The following is a 20017-nucleotide window of genomic DNA, read 5'->3' as shown; positions in this document are numbered from 1 at the left end:
TCTTTGTCATAATTGAACTTACCAACCATGAAGGCACAATAAAAATGTTCCGTTATTTCATGGAAATTTACCAGACTTATCGAACCACTCTTATATTAACAAGAACATTTATTGCTGTATTTTGTAATTATTAATGCTTAGGTAACATTTTTTGTGTGTTGGTTATTAAAGAAACAAATTTACTTGTCCCATCTGCTTATCGTGTAAGGCAATACCTTCTTTTTATGATTAACGTAATACTACATTCTGAACACTGTAAGTAACTTTGAAAAAGTTTGGTGTGATGATTGTCATTATTTTGAAAGTGCAGATTTGTATTATACTGAGTGAACAGGTGCTATTACATCTCATTTTCTTTTTCAGAGATGAACAAGACATGCAGAATAACATAAGAGCAGGGATCTTGTGTGTTATATTCTTTTTCCTCATAATTTCCGTTTTGGCATTCCCAAATGGACCATTTACAAGACCTCATCCAGCTGTGTGGCGGATGGTATTTGGAATGAGTGTGCTCTATCTCCTTGCTCTACTGTTTATATTATTTCAGAGTTACAAGACTGTAAAATCAATAATTTTATGGATTGACCCTTCCTTAAAAGATTTTCACATAGACATGGACAAGGTAAGATCAATATTTTGTTTCTCTTTCTTTCTTTATGATTTGGATTAATCAGATATTTTGCAGCTCACACACTTGGTTAGCTAAAGTACTGAAATGACAGTAAGCAGTAGAAAATGGATGGGATTCAAGAAACTATAATGTCATAGGGATTTAAATGAAGAAAAAATTAATATTTATAATAGCTTTATGTGTGACAATAAACAAATAATAAAATTAATTGCACTTAATTGTTATAAATAATAACTTTGACTATCTTAAAGTTGAAGAAGTGACAAATGCAAGAAAGAGAAAATTGCTGACAAGGTAGGGAGGTTTATGGTAACGATGAACTACAGAAAGCTGATCAAGAGATCAAATACTTGGAATATCAACCATAAATTGAAAGAGGGGGGGAAAACAGAAATTTCAAAAGAAAAAGCATAATTTTTTGCTGTGTAATTACCTTTTTACCTACTTGCACAAGAAGTTTTATACATATTATTCTAACTGCTATGCTTCACAGTAAATAATAATCCAAAGTGAAACCTTAGGAAGATAGAAATGAAGTCTTATTAACTAATAGGTGAGTGGAATTTTTAAATTTTAAGAGTTGGGTGTTATACTAATTTCTGAAGTGATATGATATGGAGTGAAGGAGAATATAGGAGAAGAGAGACTTGCTCGAAGTAGTGGAAAGGATAACTGTTTAGAACTCTACATCAAAGAACAGAAAGAGAGGCAATATTATGGCATAAGGAACACTTGAGGAAAGCGACACAAAAAAAAAAAAAACTGTGGGAGAGATTAACGTAAGTTCATATTTGGTGGGCAGTAATAGTGAAGTAGACCCTTTGGAGTACAGCCCATGCATAACATTCTTTAAATTGCTCTGTCATGTCCATAATTACAACTAGATCATGCACATATTCCACCCTACTTGCTAATAAGGTCAATATTTTATACAGCAGAGGAACTTGTGCTTACTAGTTGGCAAAACTGGAGCAGGTCTGATGTACACAAAAATTGCAAAAGGCTATTGAATTTTGACTTCAGCAATTGTAAAAGTGCCGAAAATGTGGTAGTCTGCTGTGCTATTTTGAATGTTATTGATAATTAAATATCTCTTTTTGCATTTGAATTGTCAACTAATCTTATATTATGTAATAATTTATATTGGGTTTTCTTTTCTTTTACATATTGTTGATATAGTGACTACAGTGATTTTGAAAGGTCTATAAATATATATAACAAAAATAATCAATTATTGATAATATAATGCAACTGGATAGATAAAAAATTTACTCACTAAGCGGCGGCATGGGAGAGAGATGCAGTTCAGAAAAGTCACCCAGAACGCTGGGTCAGGGGAGACTTACCGGACGGGATGACGGGATGAAATGGAAAGACTGATTGTTGGGGACTGCACTAATCTTATATTATGTAATAATTTATATTGGGTTTTCTTTTCTTTTACATATTGTTGATATAGTGACTACAGTGATTTTGAAAGGTCTATAAATATATATAACAAAAATAATCAATTATTGATAATATAATGCAACTGGATAGATAAAAAATTTACTCACTAAGCGGCGGCATGGGAGAGAGGTGCGGTTCAGAAAAGTCACCCAGAACGCTGGGTCAGGGGAGACTTACCGGACGGGATGACGGGATGAAATGGAAAGACTGATTGTTGGGGACTGCACTGGGTTAGATTAGAAAACCTGAGAACTGAAAAGGTGCAAGACAGGATAATATGCAAGACAGAGATTACTACTAAAACATTGTCCATGAGTTAATAAGAGTGAAAAGCTAAGTGCATTGTATGTAACAGAGGTGGGAGGGGGAGAAAAATAGACAGGTCAGAAAATGAAAGATGCAGAGAACTAAAATGGAGTGAAGAAAAGAGTAGTTACTGCAAAGAAATGCTGAGATGGAAGGAATTAAGTAAATTAAGGCGAGGTGGGTGACGAGAACAAGGACATGTTGTAATGCTAGTTCCCACCTGCTGAGTTCTGAGAAACTAGTTGCTGGAGGAAGAATCCAGATGGTGTGTCTGGTGAAACAGGCTCAGATGTTGTGACTGTCATGTTGTACAGCATGCTCTGCAGCAGGATATTGTGTGTTGCCTGTATACACCCTCTGCCTGTGCCCATTCATCCTAATAACTGGGTAGTAGTCATGCTATATTAAAGGTCGAACAGTTTTTGTGTAACAGCTGGTATATGATGTGTGTCATTTCACAGTTGGATCTCCTTTTAATAGTATATGTTTTGCTAATTACAAGGCTGGAATAGGTGGTGGTAGGAGGGTGCATAGGCAAGTCTTGCAGCAGGGACAGTCACAGAGGTAGGAGCCATAAATATATACATGAAGATATAAAAGTTTTTGTGGTTCCACATGTAATACATAAGTATCTTTTGCTGCTTTTCAGGTGTTGGTCCATTGGTTAGACTATTGATTAGTGGATTATTGATTACAAAACTCCGTTCACTGTTGGGAAATGTCATTTTGCTGTTATCAGTTATATTGGGTCTGAGGTTGTCATTTTTATATGTTATGTGTAATTATTGTTAACATTCAGCGACACAGTTGAATATGTCACTCACATTGTGTGTTTATGCATTTTGCATCAATAAGTTCCCATCGTCATGTTCCCCTAGTGTACGAGAATCTAGGGAATATGGGATAGCTTTGAGCCATAGGGGACTAACCTACCAAATTAAGGTTTTTGAGATTGGCATGTTATTTTTTTATAAGCTGCTATAAATCAGTTGCATTAAGAACCTCTTAGGGGGGTGTGGTATTTTGCAGTGCTGTTATTGTGAAGAAGTACTAGAACAGTAGCACCTCAAGTGAATAACGCTCAGTGAAAAATGGTAGATGCTGTGCAACAGAATGCTGGTTGAATGTTCCACCAAAGAGGTGGCAAAACTCAAGAGAGGCAGAGTCCAAAATCTGCAAAAAATACTGTAAAAAGCTTTATGAGTGAGAAAGGCATTTGTAGTCAGGGATCATACACCATCAGAGAGGAGCAGTTCATTACAGGAAAAGTAATTAATCTTTAAAAAAAGAAAGAAAAAGAGTGAAATGGTGACACCGTTGTGGGGATGTAGTGAATGCAGTACTCTTACTAACATAAAAATTTACTTCAACCTTGGTCACAAAGTAATTTTGTAATGACATGTGACACATTTCAGTACCCTGTGCACCATCATCAGATCTAGAATGTGAGAACAACAAAGAATATTTTAAGATTTTAAACATGGCTGAAACATGTCAGTTCATAGGCGAAGTACTGATGCTAAACTGTGTTCGCATTGACCCTGTGTCCATAATCATGTTGTATAAATGGAGATGATGTCTTAACTACTGACAACGCCTTTGGCACAGTTGTTTTATTAATCTCCATTGCAGGATGTAATTTTAGATATTTCACTTCTGATGAAGGTATATTTATGTATACTGAAACCTTGGTCAAGAATTTTAATAACTCTTTATCCTGCAACTGTTTTGGCTGTCATCATTTACCGTGAAGAATATTTTAACATATGAAACACATTTAATGTCTAACATTATGAGAATATATGTGTACATAATATTATTTACATAAAATGCTTGGCTTGAAGTAGCAACTCTGTTACAACAGTGTCATAAGCAACAGAGTTAGGGCTGCAAGAATCACCCAACATGACGGCTCAGAGATGCCACTTGACGTCATGCATCTTCTTGCATTCAGAAAATTAATGCTAAATATAAGCGAAAGTCTTAGCATTTATATCTACATTTTGTAGTACACATTTGTAGAGTTATAAATCATGAGAACTGTGAGATCATGCCTCTGTGCAGTGTATTACTTTCAGGTACAAAGACTGAAGAGACAAAATTTTCAGGCTTGATTAATACATGCTATGATAACAGAGATATAAAGGTTCTGGGTATCACTATGGTCGTACAAAATAGTACAGTCATTACACAAGGCACACCCATTATAATTTCAGTACAAAAACTAGGAGGTAACATCATTTTCTCAGAAGTGGATGCACTCCCAACAGCACAAGCCACTACATTGGAAGGCCTTGGGTTGGGCTGGAATACGCAAAAATACCAATAAGCCAGACTTAATTTGTAATGAATCCATTCAAAGGCTATGAAATAGAGGTAACCAAAATGTAAAATATGAAGTGTGTCCAGAAAATAATGCAATTTTTTTGTGCTGATACTTAAAGTGGACGCAGAGCGAGGAGTTTGAGGTGTCAGGATTGCTGTCTCTGCCCACCCCATTTAGAGCCTGTTTCACGAAATGCGATGTAACTGGCACCCAAACAACATTCTGCAATAAAATGTCATTTAAAACTAAATAAATCTCTTGCAGAGACCCACCAATTGATTGTGCAAGTTTACGGGGACAGTGCTGTATTGTATTTGAAAGTTTCACAATTGTTTAAAGCATTTGAGGAAAGCCAAGAAGAGGTGTTCAATGAAACCTACACTGGATGGCTGTCGACTAACACAACCAATGACAATTTAGACTGTGTGCACGATGTGTTAAAATCTGACTGTCAGTTGAGTATCCAGATGATTACAGAAACACTCAGCATTTCCAACACAAATGTACTTGAACTGTTGACCAATAAATTGCACATGAGGAAGGTGTGTGCCAAGCTGATTCGCATGCTTTTGACCAGTGATCAGAAGAATCACCAGGTGATGCTCATGACTGAATGAATGCCTCAAATGCATGGAAATTTAACCTTATTTTCTGGACACTGTCATTAGCAGGGATGAAATGTAATGTTAGGGAAAGAGCAGAAACAAAATGTTAAAACTGTGATGACACACATCGGAATCTCCAAAACGGAAAAAAATCAAGAATGAACTAACTAAGCTGTCAATGTCAGAAAGACCATAGCTATGCAGTTACATTCCACTGCAAATGTGGAGTTTCAGATCGTACAGGACTTTCAAATGAGAAGGCAATTGTTCTGAAGGCTGTCAAAGGAATGACTTCTTAATTTTGTATAATAGAGACTACATTAGTAGTAATCTTGGGTTTTTTGAAGGCAGCAAAGAAGTAGGGGTCAATAAAGATCCCATGAAAATTTTATAATGTGCTATTGGGAAACCATCAATAAAACAGTCTTTCAGTGTAATACACAGAAGAGCCAAAGAAACTGGTGCACCTGCCTAATATAGTATAGAGCCCCTGTGAGCATGCAGAAGTGCCACAACATGATGTGGCACGGACTCGAATAATGTCGGAAGTATTGCTGGAGGGAAATGACGCCATGAATCCTGCAGGGCTGTCCATAAATCCATAAGAGTATGATGGGATGGAGATCTTTTTTGAACAGCATGTTGCAAAACAGCCCAGATATGCTCAGTGATGTTCATGTTGGGGGAGTTTGGTGGCTAGCAAAAGTGTTTAAACTCAGAAGTGTGTTCCTTGAGCCATTTTGTAGCAATTCTGTTTGTTTGGAGTGTCGCATCGTCCTGCTGGAATTGTCCAAGTCTGTCAGAATGCACAGTGGACATGAATGGATGCAGGTGATTAGACAACGTATCTCCTCTGAGTCATATCTATACATATAAGGAGTCCCATATCACTCCAACTGCACATGCTCCACACCATTACAAAACCTCCACCAGCTTGAACAGCCCCCTGATGACATGCAGGTCCATAGATTCGTGAGGTTGTCTCCATACCTGTACACATTCGTCCACTCAATACAATTTGAAACGACCAAGCAGCATGTTTCCAGTCATCAAAAGTCCAATGTTGGTGTTGACGGACTCAGGCGAGGCGTAAAGCTTTGTGTCGTGCAGTCATCGAGGGTACACGAGTGGACCTTCAGCTCCAAAAGGCCATATCGATGATGTTTCGTTGAATGGTTCACATCTTGAAACTTGTTGATGGCCCAGCGTTGAAATCTGCAGCAATTTGCAGAAGGGTTGTACTTTTGTCATGTTGAATGATTCCCTTCAGTCTTCATTTGTCCCGTTCTTGCAGGATCTTTTTCTGGGCACAGCGATGTCAGAGATTTGATGTTTTACCGGATTCCTGATATTCACAGAACACTCATGAAATTATCGTACGGGTAAATCCCCACTTCATCTGTACCTCGAAGATGCTGTGTCCCATCACTCCTGCGCCGACTATAACACCACGTTCAAACTCACTTAAATCTTTATAACCTGCCATTGTTGCAGCAGTAACCGATATAACAACTACACCAGACACTTGTCGTCTTATATAGGTGCTGCTGACCGCAGTGCCGTATTCTGCCTGTTTACATATCTCTGTACTTGAATGCATATGCCTATACTAGTTTCTTTGGTTCGTCGGTGTAAATACGGAAAGAAAACCTGTTACATGATAAATTCTTCCATCCCGAGCAGTAGCTCACAGATTAAAATGCACAAGACCTAAAAATCCATTAGACTTGCACTTAACAATCCCTCTTGTCTCAATTATTATTTCAACTCCGAACCACATAATAGAGTAAAGGAGCTGCGTTCAAAAAAACTTGTAGGATAAAAGCAGCTTGCACCTCACTAACCAAATTAAGAATATACAAATTCCAGATGGCACTTTCCTGGCATCTTTAGAAACTAAATATCTGTGTACTAATGTTCTTGTCCTTGAAATCGTAGGCATCATTAACTATAAACTGTTATAACATAAAAATATTATAATGACAGAGGCAGTAGATTTAGTTGAACTTTCACATCTCCCATTGTCTTATGGTTATTTTATGTTTAATGGGAATGTGTACCACCAGCAGTATGTCTTGACTATGGGCAACAGCTTGACAGGATTCTTAGCAGCTAATTTCTCAACTCTTTGGAATATACGTGCCTCAAAAAAATTTCCCCAACACAGTGTAGGCTCATCTGCTAGTGACACTATGTAGACAACATTCTAATGCTGATCCAGGACAATTTTCGAACAATGCCAAGAATTTTCAACCAACTCACAGACAAGACCAATAATACTCATGCCACCCACTCTCATAAAAGAATTTTGTTTCAGTTACGTGGAGTGGTGCCTAATGCAGCTCCCTCTAGATGCAAGCAAAGTAATTACAGAAACCAAAATCTTGTAACACATGACAGTTAGAAATGTGTATTCACATGACATTGACAATCACAAGATTTGGAAAATTAAGAGGAAAGAAAAAGATAAAACTGCATGTAAAAGTGCTAATCATGGTAGTGGAAATGTTGCCCAATGTCAGCATAACATATTTCAGTAATGTTTCACAAAAGATTAAATGTTTGCTTCAGAGAGCAAATATCAAGATAAACTTCTGTACTAACAACCCTGTGGGCACTAAGATTAGACACAAAATTGGTGAGCACAATAATAAATTTGGTAAGATATGAGTGTAGTGTCTTGTGTGCGAAGACATCTATATAGTGTGAACAGGCTGTACTTTCGATGTCAGATTTTGTGAACACATGTAAGCACATAATAAGGTCAGTTTTGGTACACGCCTGAGAGGATCTAATCACACACATTCTGTAATGCAGAAATGCTTTGAGGTTATGCATGCTGCACACAAATGTTTACTATAATGGAGGAATTAGAAATTTTTAAATGCAGGAAACTTTTGTCACAACCATTTAGAATAAGAGTTCAATATAAATGCTTTTTTTCTAACTCTTTGAAGACTTGTGAAGTGATTAAAAGTTTCTCACATGAGGTTACTACAATCAGTGCAAACATGTGGTAGCTGCTTAAGGGCACCTATTTTACAGTTTCTCACCTTTCTTCATAACATTGTGGTTATACATAATCTTTTCACTTGTTTTGTACATTACTTAACTTGCAAAACAGATGGACTTGTCGTTATAGTCATTTTCTTTGTATTCATCTTCAGTCTGCATTATTTCTTGTGCTTTTGTGAAGTACATTGTAAATCTGGAGGGTAGGTCTGTGTTCTGCTTCTACTTCTGTGAACTATGAACTGCTATTAGCATGTGTTTACCTACTTATGCTACAACCTGTTTACCCTATTTCATGGTTTTTGAAAGGTTGTATTTTGAATAAGTATGACTTGGTTATAATTTAGTACCTACAATCCCAACCTGTGGCCATCTGATGTGATAGCTTATCATGGTGCAGGCAATGCCTCTTATCTCCAGAGGATGGTGGGGCCCCCTGGGTTTTGGTATCACATTCTATTGCAGTTAGGATGTTCCTTGTGTAATGGTTGCAGTATTTTATACACTCATAATGATGACCAGTACTTTTATGTTTCTGTGTCATAGCATGTATTCATCGAGCCTAAAAATCTTACATTTCCATTCTTTAAACCTGGAAAAGAATGGCCCATAGAGATAAGATTTTAAAGTGTTCACAATTTCTCACTCTAGGAATATGTACTACACATATAAATGCTTACACTTGTCTTATATTTGGTATTCATTTTGTAAACGAGAGAGTGTACGTGCTGTCAAGTGGTATCTCTTTGAGCTTTCTTCATGTCTCAGACACTCTTGTACCCCTTAATCTGTTGCTTACGATACTGCAGTTCACATTGACGTGTGATTCTAAGCAAAGCATTTTATGTAAGTAACAAGATGTGTATTCTTGCAATGTCAGTTGTTAAATTTTGTTTTATATGCTAAATATTCCTTGTTTTTTCATTGGGCACCCACTGTTTAATCTCTCATTGCAGATCTGATGATGATTAACACTTTGAAACCAATCATACATTAATAAAAATACGTCACTACAGAGACAGAAATAATTTTTTATATTGCCCAAATAAAGAAAGAATGCGAGTGAGTGAGGAAACAGAAATGTCAGAGTGCTGAAGAGTTGCTGTTGAAATTAAAATGAAAAATTGTCCATCCTGTTGAAAAACAAGGTAAACATGTACCCCATAATAAGTCAAGTCTTCAACAAGAAGTTACTGTTGGTAATTTAAAAAAAAATAAAAATAAAAGTTCTTATGCACGAGACACTTCATTGTCATAAATATATATTTTGGAAGTACCTTGCGTTGCACCTGAATATTTCCACTTTGCACGATCTTTACAAATTTGAGAAAATTGCTCCTGTATCAGCGTATGTATTTTGGCATATTTTTAATGCACTGTTCAGTCCACATTTCCGTCACCCAATTACTTGTCAGTGATGTGATGAACTCCACTGACAACAGAATCTCATGTGAAAAAGTACCAAAAAAAGACCTAAAAAAGAACATGAAGGTGAGGCATTCAGAGGCAGTCAAGAAATTGCATCCTGTTTACAGAGACTAGAATTTCTCTTTCTAAAACTACAAGAATACTTGCACCATCTAATCAAAAGTATAGGACATCTATTAGTGAACATTAAATATGAGATGTTTCCACCCTTCACCTTTATGACATCTTGAACTGTGGTGGAGACAATTTCAATGAGATGTCCGAATCTCTCTGGAGGAATGGCAGCTCATTCTTCCTTGAGAGCTGAAACCACCAAAGGTAGTGTTGTTGGGCACTACCACCTGTATCAAAGTCTTCATTCTAACTCATCCCAAAGATTTTTCTGTTTGGTCCAGGTTGGGACTCTGGGCAGGCTAATCCATTTCAGGACCATGCTGCTTGATAATAGGGTGCATTGTCATGCTAATATAAAAACTTGTCATCTCCAAACTGTTCCTCTACTTTGCACAGTACACATTTTGTTTAAAATTTGTTCATATCCTTCTGCCTTTGGTTTTTTTTAAAGCAGAATAAGGGGACCACACCCTCATTACAAAAAACACCCCCATACTATAAAGGACAGTCAAATGTGTATAAGACAGATGTAAAAAATGGATGTAAAGTGTTTATTATTTGAAAAGTAATCACCTTACCTGTTAGCACATTATGCCAATGAGAGACAAGGCAGTCAGTGCCTTCATGGAAAAATGTTTGCGGTTGCCTGCAGACCCATGATTGTACCTGTGTGTGCAGCTCTTTCTACGAAGCATGTTGGTGGCCACAAATATCTTTCTTCAGGGTCTAACAATGTGGAAATTGCACGGAGAGGGATCGGGAGGATGCGTAAGGGCTTCGTAGCGAAACTTCTGCAGCAACTCAAAATGTACAGGCAGACCTACATGTTGCCAAGGTTGTTTCGGTGAGGCAACAGAAATTTTTCTGCGAAGCTCTTACATTTCATACAGTCCAGATCTCCCTCATACAAGTTACGTATTTTTAGAGCCACGAAGATGATGTTCATGGCTGTCAATTTTCTTCAAATGAAGGGGTGTGGATGGCTGTAGTGGTGGTTCTGTAGGCAGCTGCAACCATTTTTCCATGGAGGCATTGACTGTCTTGTCTCACAATGGGATAAAAGTATTGATAGATATGGGGTTACTTTTGAAATAATAAACACTTTACTTAAACAAACAATAAAAAATACTGGATGGAATAATGATAATTTTATGAAAAGGATGGATTACTACACACCACATGGAGGAGATGTTGAGTTGCAGATAGACAAAATAAATAGACTGCTATACATTTAAGCTTTTGGCCGAAATGTCTTCTTATAAAGTAGAAAACACACACGTACACACACACACACACACACACACACACACACACACACACACACACACACACACACACCTTCGAAACTTGCACACACAAGGCCACTGAGATGGGACTGCACACAGCAACTGCACCTGACAGGAGAAGCAATTTGAAGTTCATGGTGGTAAGAGGTGGCACGTGCGGGGTGGGAGAGGGATAGTTGAGTAGGTGTGGGGAAGGTTTAGTACTATTTGTGGGTGCATGCAGGGTCATAGTGGTGATGTGTAGTGCCGCTAGATGCAGTTGGGAAATTTTATCGGGGAAGGGAGGAGGAGGAGTGGGAGTGGAGAGAACTAGAGGAGACGAAAATGGCTAGTGGTTGCATTGGAATAGACGAGTGTGTAGTGCTGGAGTGGGAGCAGAGAAGGGGACAGGTGGGTGAAGGACAGGAACTGGCAAAAGTTGAGGCCAGGGGTTTATGGGAATGTGGGAGATATCACAGAGGGAGTTCCCACCGGCACAGTTCAGAAAAGCTGGTGTTGGTAGGCACTGACGTGAAGCACGTCGTTTTTGGCAACATGTTCAGCAGGTGAGTGGTGCAGCTGTATATTGGCCACAGTGTATCGGTGGCCAATCATGTGAGCAGACAGCTTGTTGGTTGTTAAGCCCATGAAGAAGCAGCGCAGTTGTTGCAGCATAGTTTGTAGATCACACGACTGCTTTCATAGGTAGCCCTGCCTTTAATGGGATACAAATTCATTGATGACACCTTTGTGATCTGGACTAGGGGTGAGGACACTTTCTCCCCCATTCGCTTCACCTGTTCCTCCTCAAACCAACAAGCTGCCTTCCTCAATGTCGACCCCCACTTCAAAGACAACTACATTGATACCTCAGTCCATATCAAACCTACCAACCACCAGCGATACTTCCACTTAGACAGCAGCCACCCATTCCATACCAAGAAGTCCGTAGTACAGCTTAGCCATCCATGGCAATATTGCATCTGTGGTGATGAGCAATCTGTATGCAGTCTGGCCTCAACAGCCAGTGATTTTGTGTTGTGTGTGTGTGTGTGTGTGTGTGTGTGTGTGTGTGTGTGTGTGTGTGTGTGTGTTGTGGGGGGAGGGTTCTACTTTAGAAGGCCTTTTGGCCAAAAGCTTAAAGGTGTAGCAGTCTTGTTGTTGTGCCTGGTTGCAACTCAGTGTTTCCTCTGTATGGTGAGTTGCAGTCTATCCTTTTATGATATAAACACTTACTTACTTTTTTCCTGATTGCCCCCTTAAATAACACTACCTTCTCGGTATTTCACTTTTGCCACTACATGTGATGCTAGGCAATGTCAAATCCGAAACTTTCCCATTGGATTGCCATAAGATTTTCTCCAAGTCACTTACTTCCAGTCATTTATTATCCAGGCCGTCACTCCTTACACCACCTCGAGTGTTGCTTAGTATTGACTACAGAGCTGTTTGGCTTGTGAGCAGCTGCTTGACCATTGTACCACATTCTTTTTAATTCTCTACATGCAGTTATTGTGCTAGCTGGTCTGCTGGTGGCACTTTCGGATCTCAAGAGTGATTTTTTTGTGCTGATGTGTAGCTTTTTACTACCACCCTCTACAGCGCTTGGCAGTCTGTGTGAATGGTCCAATTGACATCTTGAAATGTGCACTGAGATTTTTTATAGTTGAAGAATACATCAAAAGAAACATTGCCAAAATTTTAGTTGCCAGGACACAATAAAAGAGAGGTGTTTTTTATAAAATGTTGAAAATTGCCAAATTTGTAGCTCACGTAGTGGCTGTAGAAATGTATACCCTTGCTGTAGCTGCAGCAGACACCGCACGTGCAACTGAGCGTGTGCATGGCCCTGGTTGGTGGCTCTTTGGTAAACGGATAACACGGCACAATGCAAACGTACTTTGTAAAGTGAAGTTCAGTTTCCGTTGATAGTTTCTCTGACACAGTTGTTAGGTTGCTATTCACTTGGGAATCAAACTAAACTAATTTCCCTTATGTTTTCTTTTTATACACTTGCTAATAGCCTCTGTCTTTGTGTGTGTTCCAGAGTTTCACAGTAATGTGGAACCCAGTTAATGTTGTCATATTTGCAAAGGTGAAAAGTGAAGAATGTGGTATACAGTTGAAATACTCTTATTTTCCTGAAGACTTACATATATTTTATTTAGTAGTTAATTTCTGAGACATTAATTCGAATCTCAGGGCAAATTCGGACCAGAAATTTAAGTAGAGACTGTATAATTGCAAACATCTTGTAATCAACATAGCAGAATCTGGAAAAATGGGAAAGAAGAAGAGTCAGTATTACACCTAATACATCTTCTTACCAGTCGCAGAAAATAGTTCATTGATTTTGTTGGACTCATGGCCTGGACATAATACCACCTCTGTCATCAGGAGGAGGACGAGAAGACTATTAATACAATTTGGATCTCACTCAGAGCTGATAGTGGGATTCACACACTCTATAAAGAAATTTTTCTACAGTCCAAAGCATTTTTTAGGAAATTGTCAGACAGTATAATTTTCAATAAGTCTTTCTCGTTTCAGGTTTATCAGTGGATTGGTATTGTTGAATGTTAGAGGTTGATGTTTTGTCAGTTTTCATCACCATGTTTTATGGATTAGATCAAGTATGCTTGATATGCAGCATAACATACAGAAAAAGGGCCATAGCCATCGTAATTTTGTCCAAATAAATCTAGTAATTGCTTTGAAGTGCCTGAGGCATTAAGTTTGCCCAGTTGTGCCTGGTGTTTTCATCCTCCAATAGATGCTTCTTACTTTTCTGATGACTGCAGGGAATAAACAAGGAACTGTTTCATTGTTAGTAAAATATACATTATTTAAAAATTACTATAACAACTTCGCTACAGAAATTGTTATAAAATATTTCATGTCTACAAATTAAAGTCCCAATTAATGGAAGTTGTCTCTAATAGTCAATCCAATCAAAAGATACAGTCCTTTATGTCACATATTTTGATACTTGCAAACTCACTCATTAAAACCTATAGGATACTTCCAGTTAACCTATAATCATGAAATTTGGCAAGAAGCAAGGGTTCACAGTAGAAGTAAAGGAAAGAAACATCTGAAAATTGTTAATTTGTAATTATATCACACAAAAAAGTATTTAATAATTGGACAGATAAAAAAAATCAGTGGTGACAGATGAACATGCTTGTAAAGGTATTGAAATTATGTAAGCTGTTGGATCCAGTGGCTCCTTCTTCTGGCAGAAGGGTTGAAGGACAAGGAAGAGAGGTGAAAGCTGCCACTTGGTGAGGTGACTTTTTTTATCTATCCAATTACATTATATTTTCAAAAATTGATTATTTTTGTTGATATAAAAAAGTATTTCTTTTGTCAATTGTTATCCAACTTCAAGCTTAAAGGAGCGATCAAAAAGTTTTTGTTTGAAGGCCTGACAGTTCAGAATCAGTAAGTCTATTAGACGAAATCACCATTAGCCCACTGTCCTGTTGCATGAAGAAGTCCATAACTGCCTGCTGCACATCCTTGTCCAGCAGGAATAATCAACCCTGTAAGGTGTTTTTTAAGGGACCATTGGTGTCTGCATGTTGGTGCTTCTATACCTGCATCTGAGTTGCATCAAAACTCTGAAATGGAAACTTTTTGATGGCCTCTTATAATTACTTTTACCATTTTCTGAGTAAGATGTAATTCCAGTTGGATGTCGTAAAAGTTATTTTAGAAGTACTAATTACAGTTTTATGGAACTACAAATCTTGTTAGCATTATATAAATGTTTGAAGAGGCGTAATTTTATTCTTTGGAGGTTATACTTGATTAGAACAAAATCAAGTATGCAAGCATACCTGTAAATGATCGATTTTATATGTTTATGCTTACATTTCGTCAGTTTTTATATTTCAACTCATTTTATGATTTAAATTTCTTGAATACCATTTCTGATATTTTAATTTTCAGGAATATGGTGTTAATTGCACGGATGTAACAGTCGAGAGAATATGGAGTCACATTGATGTTTTTGCAGTGGGTCATTATTTCGGATGGATGTTCAAGGCTATTCTTGTTAGACACCTTGGCATTTTGTGGGCTATTAGTGTTATGTGGGAATTTACTGAGGTAATTTTGTTCATCTATTTATTCCAGTTACTGTAGACTACCTTTTAACTTTCTTTATCTAATTGGAATTCTGTTTCAATTATCTCTGCTTTCTTGCTGTAAATTAAATTTTTATTCCCAGTTTGAATAGAAAGTATAGATTCCTAGATGGTAGTACTTTATTCAAAAAGTGAAGTAAATTTAAGGTTATTGTTGATAATCATTCATTATGAATTGTATTTGTTTATGAAATAGTCAGAGAGAAATGCTTGCTGAAGACGACAAAGTCCTTTGAGAACAAACAGATTGAATTCAATAGGCAAAGAAACACTGCTTTTTATTTTGATGCTTGAAATGGCTGTCATATTTCAGTTTTGTCTGTGGATCACTTATCCAAGGATGTTGAACATTTGCTATTACAGTTTGAGAACAAGGAAAAAATGTAATAAATATTTAGATCCTTAAAAGTGTAATTTGACTAGGCTGGGCTGTGGAGTTGGCTATGGGCTTATGATAAGAATCTTCCTAGCATTCGCCTCAAGTGATTTAGGGTAGACCATGCAGGATGTAAATCAGAATGACCAGATAGAGATAGGAACCTCCATCCATATGAATATAATGCCAGAGTGTTTAAAACATTGCAACCTCACTTGGTTCTTCGTAATGTAAAATACTGTTTTGAAAGGAAGTTATTTAGTGATGTAAAAAGCTAGTGCTTTGCCTTTCTTGTATCTGATACCAGTGACTGCACACACTGTACACACATTATTTCATAATGTAATACATACACATTGTCGGCTAAGATAAAGACCAGGGTGCAATGTTTGATTTCCATTCTGTGTACAGCAACTTCCCGATTTGCAAGCCTGAAAATTTTGACTCCATATCCCTCTATATCGACAATATGAAAAGAATAGGTTGCTACTCACTGCCTAGAGGTGGCACTGAGTCACAGACAGGCACAGTGAAAAAGAATACTAGAAATAGTCCTCCTTCAGAAGCGGACTCGGACATTTACACATGAAAAACTCCCACACACACGCCCACTGTCTCCAGGCACTGAGGTCCCTAGCTCCTGGAGACAGTGGAATTTGTATAATCGTTGTTCCTGTGTGATTGTGTGTGTGTTTTTCCACTTCTGAAGAAGGACTTTGCCCAAAAGCTGAAACATTTTTAGCATTCTTTTTCATTGTGCCTGTGTCTCTTCCATGTGGCGAGTAATCTGTCTTTTCCTTATTGTTGCTATGCCATCCTGGACCTCCCACTGTTTAATTCCCTCTCTATAGTAAATGAGATGTTGAGCCCAGAAAGAGGATAAATTGTTAGTATTGTACAGAGTGACGCAGCTAAACTGTTAACCTTGGATATCTCCAGAACTATTTAAGAAATTTTAATTCTCTTTTCACCCAAATGAATTATGAAAAAGTCTCCAGGAAATGATGTATAGTCTCTTTTCATAGCTGTATTAATTACAAAGATATCAGAGTCAACTTTGCTTTTTCAAATGGAACTATTATAATTTCTGCCGTTAGTATTGTGCATCTAAAAGCGATTTAATTCTACAATGTGTCAGTCTTCAAAATCTGATTAGTAGTTTTGGAGAAATTACAATATTTAAAACTTAGGATTTAGGCCTGTTTTGTAATCAGTTATTGTCTTATGCAAAACATGTTATTGTATAAGACAGTCACATCAGGTTAATTGGGGCACCAGCTTGATACAGGTAAGAGAGTCTACCTACTAAAGTGGAATAATGGATAGAATTGATACTTATGCTAAGAAAACTTAGCTACACATCATTGGACTGCCATACCAATTGGAAGACAAAGGACATGGCATCTAAGGATGATTCTCCAGTTAACTGCCATATCAGTCCTGTTCTGCATTCTGCCAAAGCGTTGAAAGAAAGGTGAACATCAGGAATTGCCTGGGTTTGTAAAACAGGAAAACAAGGTATAAAGATTGTTAAATAATAACCTCGAATCATGAGTTTGTCAGGATACACACTTAATATTGCAAAATTACCTCAGCAAAACTAACAAAACTGAAATAGCAAAAGAATATGGTTGTAAATGCTTGTTTAAAAATTCATTTATGTCATCAAGCTTTAAAAAAGTCAAGCTTCTACTGCAGTACATGCTTGAATTGCTGGTGGAAGGACTTCTTGATAGACTAGTGAATTCCTTGAATATTGTTGCACATGCCACAACAATCCAAAGTTTTGATTACTCTTGGGTTGCTGTAACTTATTTGTGGGCTTCATCTTTGTGTTCACCTGGATGAGAGTGTTTCTGTGGTGTCAAATGAGGTGAAAGTGCAGGCCAACTGATAACATCATCACATCCTATTCAGTGACCATGAAAGAGCTGGGTGAGCACTTTCCCAGCCAAAAGCAGTTGTGAGTCAAGCCTCCATTGTGCTGGTTCCATGTACACCTATGTTATTTCAAGTGGTACTTTCTCTACGAGCGCTGGTAGTACTTCAGTAAGATATTGTGCGTTTCTTTTACCTGTTCGTATTTCTTCAATGAAGTAACAACCAATCACATAGACTCAAACACTATTGCACCAAACTGTCACACTCAACTGTCTCTGACATTCAGCCTGCCTCAGCCAGTACTGATTCTCTGCTGCCCAATAATCCACACTTCTTAGATTCAGTTTTCCATGCTTTGTACAGGTGGCTTCATTGATAAAGAGAATTCTTTGAAGAAAAAAATTTGTTGTCTTAATGTCACATCAGAAGTGTGAGGCAGAATTCCATACGTCTTCAGCAACCCTACAGGTGAAGTGACACATGTTATGGATGGAAGTCGTTTGTGCACAAAATGCAAATAATGCTGGGCCAACTTATTCCAGAGGCACTCACAATATCACTGTTGTTAATATATGAGTTATGAGCAACAGCTTCCAGAATTTCTATTTCATTCGATTTGTTTGTTGCAAATTTGCTCTTACACTCTGCACAATATTCCAATGTTCTTCCAATAACAATTTATTGCACATTCGCTAGAGTGTCATTTTTCTTAGACACCTTCTATCAGGGTTAGTTTGTGTATACAAGTCAAATGTTCTCTTCATGCTCCTTCTGCATTTTCTGTACATAAGAAGCATATCTAGTTTTCCTGGTTTGTGAAAGACTTTTTTCAAACTAACCAGTACCCAACACACTTAAATGACACTGTCTGAATTAAAGTTTAATTTCCCCTGTGCTCTGTGGTATTGTGATATCGTGAAACTGTTTCCTCATCCAAAGTGCTGTATTTCATTATTTGGATTTGAAATCCATAACTTCTGCCTAATACAGCAGTCACATTCATGTTCAAAACAAATAAATTTTAAGTTCTAAATATTGACTTACTCCAAAACTAGTGATTGGATTTTGAAGAATGAAATGCTGTTGAATTTCTCTCTTCTAGAGCTATGTTGCTTGCTATATATTCCTTTTCACACTAAGTTGCTCTTTAGCTGATACAAATATAAAATAGCAAAAGTAATACATAACTTTGTTGCTGTACTTGCAGTGTCCGTTGTTAACAGTAGATTTGACTGTAGAAATACAGTGGAACCTCACTTAACAAGCATGTCCCAAAATGCACAATTTGCATAATGAGCAAAATAAATAACTTAACGAGGAATGTTTTGCATAATGAGTGACAATGATTTAATGTGATGTCACCAGCCATTCGTGTGCAGCCGGGGAAATGTTAAACATTCATTGCCGGCAGCGGCATATGAACAATGTCTTTAGTGCCTACTCCATTCTGTGTTTAGCACTCTTTCTGGTACCATCTTAGTGCAGCTTGTGATCACACATTTTTCTAAACTTGGGTTCACACCATGTTTTTCTGTGTGCAAGTTTTAATAACCTTCGTAGAAATTTCTCTGAAGATAAAGCCACAAGAAGATGACCATAAGAGAAAGAAAATGATGTTGGAAATGAAACGTAAAATAATTGAAAAATGCGAACATTGTGTGACCGTTGCTGATTTAGCATGCACATACAGTTGGTTTACATATACTATATGCACCATCCTCAAGAACAAGGATAAGATTAAGTAAAGGAAAGTTGCTACTCACCATATAGCAGAGTTTGTGAATGTGTTTCTGTGTATTTGTCATCTAATTTTGACGAAGGCCTTACTGGTGGAAAGCTATATTTGTGACAGTCTTTCTGTTGTGCCCATCTACGACTCAGCGTCTCCACTATATGGTGAGTAGCAACTTTCCTTTTCACAATATTGTTTCATTCCATCCTGGATTTTCCATTATTCGATAAGATTAAGGAGATAGAGGCTTCAAATGAAATGACAAGAGTGTCTAAACAATGATTTCGTATTCTGGATGATGAGAGGCTGCTCCTTGAATGGCTAAATGAAAAGCAATTGCAAGTTGACCCTATTACCAAGAACATCAATTGTGAGAAGGCTAGAATGATTTTCACCGACCTTGTTAAAAAGACGCCAGGATCATCAGCGGCCGAAGAAATGTGTAAGGGAAGCCGTGGGTGATTCAAGAAGTTTAAGAGAAGAACTGGCATCCATAGCATTGTGAGGCAGGGAAAGCAGCCAGCTCCAACACAAAGGCAGCAGTGGACCTCATCAGCAACTTCAAGATGCTCACAGATTCTGAGGGTTATCTGCTGCAACACGTTTTTGATTGTGATGAGATGTGTCTATTCTGAAAAAAAAAAAAAAAAAATAAAAAATGCCCAAGCGTGCCTTTATAACAGCAGAGGAGAATGCATTGCCTGGTCACAAGCCAGTGAAAGACGATATCACACTGCTATT

At 37.6% G+C, this 20017-nt stretch overlaps 1 protein-coding gene across 9 annotated transcripts in view; it reads left to right on the top strand.

Moving 5' to 3' along the window:
- The window catches only part of LOC124594801 (phosphatidylserine synthase), a 155024-nt gene that overhangs the window by 53540 nt on the left and 81467 nt on the right, over positions 1-20017 (top strand). For all 9 annotated transcript variants that reach the window (XR_006978154.1, XR_006978155.1, XM_047133229.1 and 6 more), the window contains exons 2-3: positions 364-622; positions 15091-15249. Coding sequence is in view for 7 of the 9 variants with exons in the window: in XM_047133229.1 (XP_046989185.1) it covers positions 364-622; positions 15091-15249 (418 nt within the window). In the remaining 2 variants the exon portion in view is untranslated. The remainder of the gene's footprint in view (positions 1-363; positions 623-15090; positions 15250-20017) is intronic.

Source organism: Schistocerca americana, chromosome 2, assembly GCF_021461395.2.
Source record: "Schistocerca americana isolate TAMUIC-IGC-003095 chromosome 2, iqSchAmer2.1, whole genome shotgun sequence".
NCBI lineage: Eukaryota > Metazoa > Arthropoda > Insecta > Orthoptera > Acrididae > Schistocerca > Schistocerca americana.
Note: the sequence above shows the minus strand (reverse complement) of the source record. Positions and strands in the feature narration are given on the sequence as shown.